General features: G+C 43.9%; 1 protein-coding gene across 1 annotated transcript in view; it reads left to right on the top strand.

Moving 5' to 3' along the window:
• The first annotated feature begins 4110 nt into the window (after positions 1-4110).
• Positions 4111-11204, top strand: part of RNF214 (ring finger protein 214) — a 74406-nt gene continuing 67312 nt past the window's right edge. Inside the window, exons 1-3 of the mRNA XM_007936496.2 lie at positions 4111-4217; positions 7559-7604; positions 8767-8826. Of these exons, the coding sequence (XP_007934687.1) occupies positions 4111-4217; positions 7559-7604; positions 8767-8826 (213 nt within the window). The remainder of the gene's footprint in view (positions 4218-7558; positions 7605-8766; positions 8827-11204) is intronic.

Here is an 11204-nt window from a genome sequence, read left to right as displayed (position 1 = left end):
ATGCTGCTCCTTCCCATTCTTGTCACTAAAAGGGCTCAAACTACATGTCATTCTACAAACTACTGGCAGGATCACGACTGTTCTTTAGGAGGGCACCCCCTCCCCCAACCTCCTGTCCCACCTGACTCCTCAGTCCACTTGTCCTCAGAGCTAACTCCCCACACTGGGGCCCCATTCCCACCTGGACTCTCTGTGAGGTTGAGCTCCTGGTCTGGCTAACCACCTCACACTCATTTTGTGCAAATGGAGAAAAGGCATCACTTTCACCGTGAGTAGTGAGGTCTCTGATCTCTGACCACAGACCGCAGACCTGTGGGCCCCAAGAATTGAAGAAACAGTTTACATCAAACCCAGGAAAACAAGCAGAGGCTACACATGAACTCCAGGACCTGTGACCAAAGAAACTGGCCAATGATTTAAGTATCATTTCCAGGGATCTAAAATAGGTGACAGAATTGGTAGAGTGAAGCCAAATGAGTACAAAATCCAGAATTCCTACATCTCGTCCTGACCACCATGCCCATCCTCCTTTTTTTTTTCCCCTAGTGGCCTAGAAGAGGGTTGGAACCATTATCAAAAACCCCTCCTGAAAATGTAGAAGCTTCCTAGAAGTCCCAGTTGTACTAACTTCTTGATTTGTGTATTTCTGTTAAGTATGCCAGGGGAAGTAACAGTAGGCAAGAAGGAGGGGGAACCAGGAGAAAAGTCACAAAATGCAAGTGAAACTGAACAGGCAGGCATAAAGTCAGGGCAAGTGGGCATCCAGGAAAGAAGAAATGATTGAAAAGCAACATTAAAGAGCTATCTCTAGTAATTAGATCAGCAGGTTGGCTTGGAAGTGAGAGCAGCTTCAAACCTGGGACTGCCACCCATGGTTTGACAGAACCAGGGCATCAGATCTTAGGAATTCTCAAAGAAGAAAAGAACCAAATTAGAACTCCTGGGCAACCCTGGGGTCAGGGACAGACAAATGGGGGGGGGCAGATTATATGTGTACCTATTGGTGGCTGGGTTCCTTCAGAAGCCTCTGCTCTCTAAGCATTACAGGAAAATGGGTATTTTATTGAAAACTCCTTGGAAAGGCAGGTGAGAGTTCATGCTACACATCATTTCCTTCTAAAACCTCCATTCCACATCTCATTCTCTCTTTTCCTTTTAAACTCCCAAGCATATTCCCTCCCAAATTTCCCTCTGCCTCCCAGCACCCTCAATTGTCCCAACATATGCAGGTGTCTTCCCCCATCTGCACATCCTACTTAATAAAACAAAATCTTGTTCGATAGCCAGATTTAGACAGGCTCCTTAAGTCTCAGTAGATCCCACCTTAGATTTTCAGAAGAGAAAAGAAACCCGACCTCTTCCTTATCTAGCTGTGGCAGAAAAGCATTTTACCCTCAGGCTTCTGGGAAAGGAACCTTAAACTCCCTCTGAAAGCAGACCTCAACCTTACCCAACAGTTAGGCCTATCTTAACAGCTCTTAGTTGCCAAGAGGTAAGAGTAATAGTGGCAGTCCGGAGACCAAGATTCTGCTCCCAAACTACTGTCCTCTTTGCAGACTTCACATCCTGTGTTCCTAGAAACCAGGTCAGGTACAGGGATCAGATTCGCTGATTCTCCCTCCTAGGCATTGATTGTTCCGTGCAATGTGCCGCTCTCTTTAAAGGAACCCATGCTATACTGGAATCCAAGGGATGCCCCGACTACCTGCGTTTCCCCACCCTGGAACTGAAGGAGATCTCTGTGCAGCTCCCTCACCTCAGCCACTGGCTTCCCTCAGTTCTAGGCCACCCAGACTTCCAACGTCCAGCCCCCACCTAGTTCCCAACTCACCTTCCTGGCCGCAGCTGCTGCCGCCGCCTCCTTGCGGAAACTCGCGGCTTCCCGGGAACCTGAGGACCCAGTGACAGTAGCATCACTTCCGCCCCAGGTACGCAGCCAATCAGCGGCGGGTCATAGTGACCAGGCCCAACCGGCCGGGAGCAACCGGCAACAGAGGAGGAGCTGGCTCCCTTTGGCATCCTCTACTTAGAGAGGAGCGTACAGACTTGCTGGATTTTCCTTGCGGGGCTCCACTGCTAGTTCTCGAGACATCTACAAGAGAGTCCCTCTCCATAGGCTTGTTCTTCATGGCGTCCTCTGGAAAGGGCATCTCGGTTGCGACCTTTAAAAACACCTCGTCCCTCTTCTTCCTCTGACCGCTATGAACCCGATTCTCCTTGTAATCTTTCTAGAGGAGATTATCCTTCTACCAAGACTTCTTCATTCTAGCGGTCAGATCTCCCTTCTTCCCTCTGATCCTAGAGAGTCCACTTCTATCTTTGGGTCTTCGACAGTATCCCTGCCGCTTAGACGGTCCCGTCGCTCGCCGCCAGAGGGCGCCATCGGGGGCGGTGCGACGCTACCGCGGCCTCTCCTCTCACGGCGCGAACCTCTCCCCCTTTCGCTCGTGCCGCCGGAAGTGGGAGGTGTCGCGCGCGGCCGGAGCTCGACCCCTCCCCCTGTGGCTCGGCCGTCCCCTCCCCCCGCTCCGCCCGCTCAGGTGCGTCCTGTCCCTCCCCCCTTCACTCCCGGGGCGCGCGGCGCCGGAGGTGTGTGCGGGGCGGGCGCGCGGGGAGGGGGCTGCTGTGCGAGGGTTGGGGGCGGGGGCCTGGTAGGGGGCGTGGAAGGTGCTAGAGGACGGGGGCGGGGGTCTTGGCCTAGAAGTGGGTCGCAGGCTGGTAATGGGGTAGGGGCTAGAAGCGAAGGTATGGAGGTTGGCTCTGGCCGGAGAAAGCAGCCAGCTTAGCAGTCCCCTGTTGAGGGTGGCGGTTGCCCCTCGGCGCTTCTTCTCCCCATTGTCCCCTACTCTTCCGTTCCCAGTTCTTCCCCAAGGACCTGCCGTTCCAGGCGTCGCCACCTCTCTGGTGGTCGCTGCTGGGTTGCGGTGCGGGGGTTCATTTTGAAACTGGACTCTACCCCACGCTGTAACCTCCAACCAGATGTACTCGCTACCTCTTTGGGCTCTTTAGCCACAGACTTGGATGTGACCCATGCCCTGGGATTTCCCTTACCGGGCATCTAGGACCTCCCGACCGTGGGCTCTGTTACTTGCAGGATGTTTGCACCTGAGGGAGCAGTAACGGCGATGTAGGGCATATTTTCTTTCAGCAGCTTTGTATAGTGAGGGAAGCTGAGGCACAGAGGGTTTCTGGATGGTGACTGAAGTGTTGACACGGCCCGGTCTCTGTACCTGCCCTATGCGCTCTTCAGGGCTCCCAAGGGGGTACCCCTGTGATGCTATTAAGAACAAAAACTCTAATTCCCCCTTTTCCCAGGGATATTCCTTTTTCCTTTCTCCTCACTGCAGAGGGCCATGAGTTTGTTCTGCGGCATAGAAGGTGACCTTTTGATCTAAGAAGGACCTTTACCAGGCTCCCTTACTTGTGTCACCATGTTTCTCAGATTCTCATTTCCATGCTTAGAGCTAACAACGAGATTCTCGCACATTTTTGCACCAGTGCAGTAACTCTGAAGAGTCTGCTTTCCTCAGTCAGTGGTTATCGAACTTTTCCCACATGTAGGGAGCACATTGAAAAGATAAAAGGTACTTAGATTGTCCAATAGAGTAATGCTTGTTCTCTTACACACAAATACCTCCAAAAAAACTTCATTTAAATGAATAGAAGAAGCTTTTAATGTAACAGCCATAAAATCATTTAAAAACATGAGGTATAATTGATACTAAGCCAAAAAAAATGCATCTTTTTATTTTATAAATAGTGTTTAGGCAAGGTAGATACGTGGACCATTTGGAAGATTCTCACAGACTTTTATTTTAAATGACTACATTTTTCTGCCAAAAGTGAAAATTAAAGCTTTGAAAAGAATCCTAGACACTTATATAAATATCAGTCAGTCCCAAGGATTGATGTCCACTGGGACCTATTGCAGTGACTTCTTTAATACCTACTACAGAATACTCAAGTATTTTCTCCTGGAGCTTCAGGGTCTTTTTTGGTTTCTTTCCTCGAACAACTCTATTGTGTGGACATTCTGAGGGGGAACAACACATTTGTTGTATTATTTTCGAACTTGTAGCCTGTAATTTGGTTTTGGATGTACAGAGCGTGATGGCAGCATCTGAAGTAGCTGGTGGTGTGGCCAGTGCCCCCAGTCCTCCGGAATCTTCTAGTTTGTGTGCTTCCAGATCAGATGAAGGTCTTCCAGATGGTCTAAGGTAATGTATGGATTCTTGACTGGGAAGATTTATTTGGGTAAAGGGCTTTCAAGGTGGGCTTCTTATGGAAGCTGCATGTGACCAAAAACCAAATTTACTGCTGTCAAGTCGGATCTGACTCATGGTGACCCCTCCTTGGGTTTCTGAGGCAATATCACTATAGAAGTAGATTGCCCAACCTTCCTTCCGAGGAGCGGCTGGTGGGTTTGAACTGACAACCTTCTGGTTAGCAGTCAAATGCCTTAGGCACTGTGCTACCAGAGTTCCTCAGTATGTAACAGTGCACTAGATTAAGCTTTTTAAAGGTGGGGATTGTGTGTGATACATCTTTGTATTTCTGGTCCCAGCACACAGCAGGCATGCTAAAATATTTGTTGAATACATGGAATCAAATTTATATAAAAATGGAAATATTTTCTCACCCAATTTCACATGGACTGTGTACGTTCATTTAGGAGCTCTGGTGGTAACGTTGGTTAAGCACTTAGCTGCTAACCAAAAAGGTCAGCGATTGAACCCACTAGGTGCTCTTTGAAAGAAAGATGTAGCAGTTTGCTTCTGTAAAGATTTACAGCCTTGGAAACCTGTGAGGCAGTTCTACTCTGTCCTATAGGGTTGCTGTAAGTCAGAATCAATTTGACTGCAACAGGTTTAGTTTTGGGTTATTTGTATATGTTCATTTAGCTGTAGTTTATATATCATAGTTTTATGTACATGTTGTTGTTGTTGTTGTTGTTATGTGCTGTTGAGTTGGACCCTACTCATAGCGACCCCTCCTTGGGTTTCCAAGGCGGTATCACTACAGAAATAGATTGCCCAACCTTCCTTCTGAGGAGTGGCTGGTGGGTTTTATGTATATAAGTATTTAATATTATGTATGTCTTTATTTTTTTAATATGGCATACTACTTCATGTATATATTTTGCTTCCCATCTAAAATTGTGAGAGCAGGAATTGAGATTTACTCAGTCTTACATCTTATGGTGGATAACACATTGTTTTGTACAGTGTTAAACTAAATTGACTGTATATTTTATCTCACTTCCTTTCTAGAGTATTAAGACCCAATACTATACATGATATAATATTTATTCTCTCACAGTTTAGGAGGCTAGAAGTCTGAATTCAAAGTGCCAGCTCTCGGGGCTGGGTGAAGGCCTCTTGACCTTGGGCTTCAGCTCTCCCTCTTGGTCCCAGCCCACTGCAGCTGGAGGCATCTTAGTTCAGACAGCTGTTGGCTGCTGAGGCTGACAAACCCAAGGTTGACAAATAAAATGGCATAGTCCCAGGATTATCAGGCAACATCAGGCCACCAGTTCAAGTCCAGAAACGGTCCCACAATCAGCAGGCAATATGACAGGCTGCTGAATGAAGACTCGGCTATATGCAGGGTCCAAGTATGCCAAAAAGCTGAACACCTTTCTCTCTTATATACTGGAAGTAGACCACATCCCAAAGGCAGCTACTCAGCTGCTCATGGTAGATCCTGCCATGGAGTTGATTACTAGTCTCATCATGGGGAATAACTATAGCCAGCTGCCCAGCCACTCAAACGCAGCAGCCAAGTTGGCATATAACATTAACTACCACACTCTATTAACTACTTGATATTTATTAATACATTTAATCCTCACACAGCAGTTCCAGAAGGTAGTGCTAATATTATCCTCATTTTACAGATGAGGAAACTGAGACACAGAGAGGTTAGTAACTTGTTCAAAGTTACTAAGCTGTGTTGGAGTCAAGATTTGAACCCAATCTTGTCTGACTCCAGAGTGCTTAATAACTATTTGTTTCAATCAAAGTGATATTTGTTAGTGAATGGGTGATGGGAAAAATGTTAAATAAGCCTAACTGTAAACTTGGATCTTCACAGTTTATTCATACCGTAAATAAAATCTGCCATATATTACTAGTAATAATAATAACAGTTAAGATTTATTCAATGTTTACTACATGGCAGGCATTATACTAAATACTTTATATGCATTATCTCATATAATCCTTACAACAGTCCTGTTGGAGAGGTAATATTATTCCTATTTCACAAATTAAGTTAAGTAGCTTGCCTGAATGGCTAGTAAATGATAGAGTAAGAATTCAAATTTAGGTACTGTATACACCTGAATGTATAATCCTTACAATTAGCTCCCAGAAAGGGAATCAGCTTAGAGTGTTTATATAAAGATTTTCATATCACAGGTTATTCTCCCAATTGTTTTATTTTGAACAAGTATTGTTGAGGAAAGACACGTTGACCTGAAGCCTTAGTCAGTGCTGGTTTGGGATTCTTAAGGAAAAAAAAAAACAGGCAAGGAAATTTAACATAGATTTAGCCATTGTAATCATTATTCCTGGGTGAAAGACCTTACCACTGAGAATGCTGGATGACATTATAAATATGTCTTTTAAAGATCTCTTTAAGAAGCAGTATATTAAATGACTATGATAAATGATAAGCCAAAAAAAAAAAACCCCAAAACCAAACTCTCTTGCTGTAGAGTCAGATCCAACTCGTAGTGACCCCTCCTTGGGTTTCCAAGGCCACTCCTCGGAAGGAAGGTTGGGCAATCCTACTTCCGTAGTGATACTGCCTCGGAAACCCAAGGAGGGGTCGCTATGAGTCGGGGCCGACTCGATGGCAAACAACAACAACATCACTATGGAAATAGATTGTCCAGTCTTCCTCCTGAGGAGTGGCTGGTGGGTTTGAACTGCTAGCCTTCTGGTTGGCAGTCAGATGCCTTAGGCACTATGCCACCAGAGCTCCCATGATAAGGCCACTATTCCAAAATTGTGCATATTATTCTTGTTTGGATTAAAAATTGTCTGTACTTCAGGCAACTTGGAAATGAAGATGCTACGGTTCTAAACAAAGATATGTGTAATCACTTTGAATGAAAATTTCTTTGAGCATGAGACTGGAATCTAATCAATATTTGTAAATGAACATTTTACTTATTAAAATAACATATAACTTAACTTGTATGTGTAGCTAAGTTAAATATTAGTTACCTTTAGGCTATTTCTTCTACATCCCCCAGAATTTATTTATTTAATATTCAAATTAGCCCTCAAATTTTTGGGGCGTTTTCAGAGTCATTTGTGTTTGGGCATAACTCAGGTTCTTAATCACTAACTTACGCTACTTGCATGTGGGATAAAAGTCATTGGATAGAAACCAAGTCCTTTTCATTCTGATAATTAGGAGATTTGTATGCCCTATTTTTGTTCTTGGAATGGTTGCATTCAAAATACTATGTAATATAGTTAATGCTTTTTAAGTTACTGTTTTTAAGATTGAATGAAGAGAGAAACTTTTTGTCTTATGTTTTTGATAGTCCCAAAGACTCTGCACAGAAAAACAAGAACTTGCCTCTGTCAAGTGTAAGTAGCCAAGAAGTAACCAAGGAGAATAACAGAAATGTCCATTTGGAACAGCCAGAGCAGAAGCCTGGTTCATCAGCAGATGACACTTCAGCAGCACACCGGGTGATCTTAGGAGAAAACTTGGTAGCCACAGCCCCTTGTCTTTCTGGCAGTGGGTCTCAGTCTGATTTGAAGGACTTGGCCAGCACAGCAGGAGAGGAGGGGGACATGCGCCTCCAGGAGAGCCTCCCTCCAGCCACTCAGTCTGTTAAGGCAGGATGCCATACAAAGCAGCTGGCCTCCACGAGTTCTTCTGAAGAGAAATCCCCACAAGCTTCCAACCTAAAGGAAGGTATCAGGGACACAGGCTTGGATTTCCAACCTGTAGTGCCTCCAGCAAATGGGGTTGAAGGAGTCAGAGAGGATCTGGATGATGATCAGGATAGCTCTTCTCTGAAGCTTTCTCAAAACATTGCTGTACAGGTCAAGTATCAAGTTTCTACTCCTCAACTAGAATTTGGGGGTGTTTTGAGGGTAGGAGATATTTCTTTTTATTTGGTGGAGAACTGTGCAGTACTATTGCTTTTGCTGGCAGCCATCATACTATTATCATAGAGTGCCATGAAATGACTTCATTCTGGTGTTCAGTAAATAATAAAGCCAATGGTCAGTGTCTGATCTTAAGGTGACTGGAAACTTTATGACCTGCAAGCCGTGTCTTTCACTGAGTAATTGATGAGTGCAGGTTGTGAGCATTTATATTTCCCATCTTTGTACTTGCAGGAGGAATCCACATTAATTCTGTGACTACATCATATGAAGTATTGTGTATCCTGTTTTCTAGTGACTGATGTGCTTTGTCATAGGAGGAAGTATGGGCACAATAGGTTGTAGGAGGCAAAATTCTTGTCTCAGAGTTAAGACTTCCTCTCAGTCCGTTGTTGAGTCTTGTTCAGTTATTTTTGAGATAAATGATTATAATGCATTATTATTGTCCGTTTTTGTTTGCCAGGACTACATTGCTTCCCTTGCTGTGGAGCTCATAAAGGGAAAGATTTACAAGAAGTTACCTTCTTAGTTACTTGTAGCAGATTCTAGATGGAAGTACTAGAGTACTAGAGTAATCCTGCCTCTTATAATAGCTGAATAGTTCTGAATTTAATTGTTTCTTTCTTTGTAGACTGACTTTAAGACAGATGAGTTAGAGATAAACACAGATCAAGATATTGAAAAAAATCTGGTAAGTATTTAAATTGTTATCATTGATATATTAAAGCAGATCTAGAACCACACTGTCCAAACCACTGCTGTCCAGTTGATCTTGACTCATAGCGACCCTATAGGACACAGCAGAACTGCCTCATAGGTTTCCAAGGTTGTAAATCTTTATGGAAGCATAAAAGCCCTATGGAAGGGCTGCTAAATTTGAACCACTGACCTTTGGGTTAACAGCTGAATGCTTTAACCACTGTGCCACCCAAGCTCCTTAGATTCTTGATATAGGCTGGGTGAAAACCAGAGTAGAAAGAACCTCTAAGCAAATCATCTTTTTCTTTTTTGTCCCCTAAGTATAAGCATGGGAGCTCTGGTAGCATAGTGGCTAAGTCACTTGCCTGCTAACCAGACGGCTGGCGGTTCAAACCCACCAGCCACTCCTCGGAAGGAAGGTTGGGCAATCCTACTTCCGTAGTGATACTGCCTCGGAAACCCAAGGAGGGGTCGCTATGAGTCGGGGCCCGACTTGACGGCACATAACAACAACAACAACAAGTATAAGCATGGAGCAGTTTATTTTTTCTGTCATACCCTTAGCTGAGGTATATCAAATGTCTTCTTTTCCATCCTTAATGACAACTTGGGCGGATTCACTGTCTTTTTTTTTTTTTTTTTTCTTTAAACATACTGTTGTGGTTTGGGTGAAAGTTTCTGGCCCAAATCAGTTTCCCATTCATCAATTTATACACATTTTGTTTCGTGACAGTTGCAGTCCCTCTCAGTGTAATAGCACTCTTCCCACTTCCATTTGCTCATCTTTCCTATCCGTTCCTGCCTTCTGAACTTTGTTTTTGGGCAAATGGTGCCCTTTTGGTTTTATATGGTGGATAATTCAGAGGGGCGTATTTGTCTTGGGTGTTACCATTCACTTTATTGGCCTGTTTATTATGTGGTGAAACGTCATCTCCAGGAGTGGGTTCAGTTCCAGGTTTGAAGAGTATCGAAGGACCATAGTCTTGGGGGTTCTACCAGTCTCTATCAAACCAGTAAGTCTGGTCTTTTTTTATGATTTTTGAAATTTGTTCTACATTTTTCTCCCATTCTATCCAGGACCTTCTTTCGTGATCCTGATCAGAGCAGTTGGTGTGGTAGCTGGGCACCATCTAGTTCTTTAGGTTTCAGGCTAGTGGAGGCTCTGCACTAATTATTTCCTGGAGTCTTTGATTTTCTTCACTCTCTGCTCCAATGAGAAGAGACCAGTCGTTGTATCTTAGATGGCTGCTCATAAACTTTTAAGATCACAGTTGCTATTCACCAAAGTAGAATGTAGAATGTAGAATGTTGTCTTTGTGTACTATGTTATGCCAATTGACCTAGCTGTCCCCCATGACAATAGTATTAAGCACTCAAGCCCAGTGACTCCATCCTCAAGGTATTTGGTTATGGCTAGGAAGTTTATGTACCTTTGCTCCTTGTGTGCTGTGCTATGTACCTGGATATATTTACAGCACATACAAATGTGTATCTAAATATATCCTCTGTAAAAGGTATGTATGCTTGTGAGTATACTCCCATACACCACCCCACCTGTCCAGTTTATATGCCTACCTATGTATCCACTTGTAAATGATTGTTTGTTATTACTATTATTGCAGAATTGTGTATACATTAGAATTTACCATTGTTGCCTTTTCTTGCATACCTCCCAGTGTCTTCCTTTGCCTTGGTCATGTTATGCTGACCTCCACCTTATTGTGTATTATATTTCCCTTCACCTAAGTTAATGCGTATCTACTATCTAGATAGTGATTTTCTGGTGGCATAGTGCCTAAGGCATCTGACTGCTAACCAGAAGGCTGGTGGTTCAAACCCACAAGCCACTCCTTGGAAGGAAAATTGGGCAATCTACTTCCATAGTTATACTGTCTCAGAAACCCAAGGAAGGGTCACTATGAGTTGGATCCGACTCAACGGAAGTGAGTTTGGAATTTTTTTAATAATAGTGGTCTTATGCAATATTTGTCTTTGTGTGATTTACTTTTTTTACTCAGCATAATGTCCTTAAGGTTCATCCATGTTGTGAGATGTTTTACGGATTCATCAGTGTTCTATTGTGTGTTTGAACCAAGTTTATTTATTTATTGATGAGCATTTAGGCTGTTTCCTTCTTTTTGCAATTGTGAATAATGCTGCAGTGAACATGAGTATACATATATCTGTTCCTGTCACGGCTCTTATTTCTCTAATATACATACCTAGTAGTGGGATTGCTGGATCATATGTTGTTGTTGTTGTTATGTGCCGTCGAGTTGGCCCCGACTCATAGCGACCCCTCCTTGGGTTTCCGAGGCAGTATCACTACGGAAGTAGGATTGCCCAACCTTCCTTCCGAGGAGTGGCTGG

This window comes from Orycteropus afer, unplaced genomic scaffold (genome assembly GCF_000298275.1).
Source record: "Orycteropus afer afer isolate SDZICR_OR568_19922 unplaced genomic scaffold, OryAfe1.0 scaffold00036, whole genome shotgun sequence".
Classification (NCBI taxonomy): domain Eukaryota; kingdom Metazoa; phylum Chordata; class Mammalia; order Tubulidentata; family Orycteropodidae; genus Orycteropus; species Orycteropus afer.
Note: the sequence above shows the minus strand (reverse complement) of the source record. Positions and strands in the feature narration are given on the sequence as shown.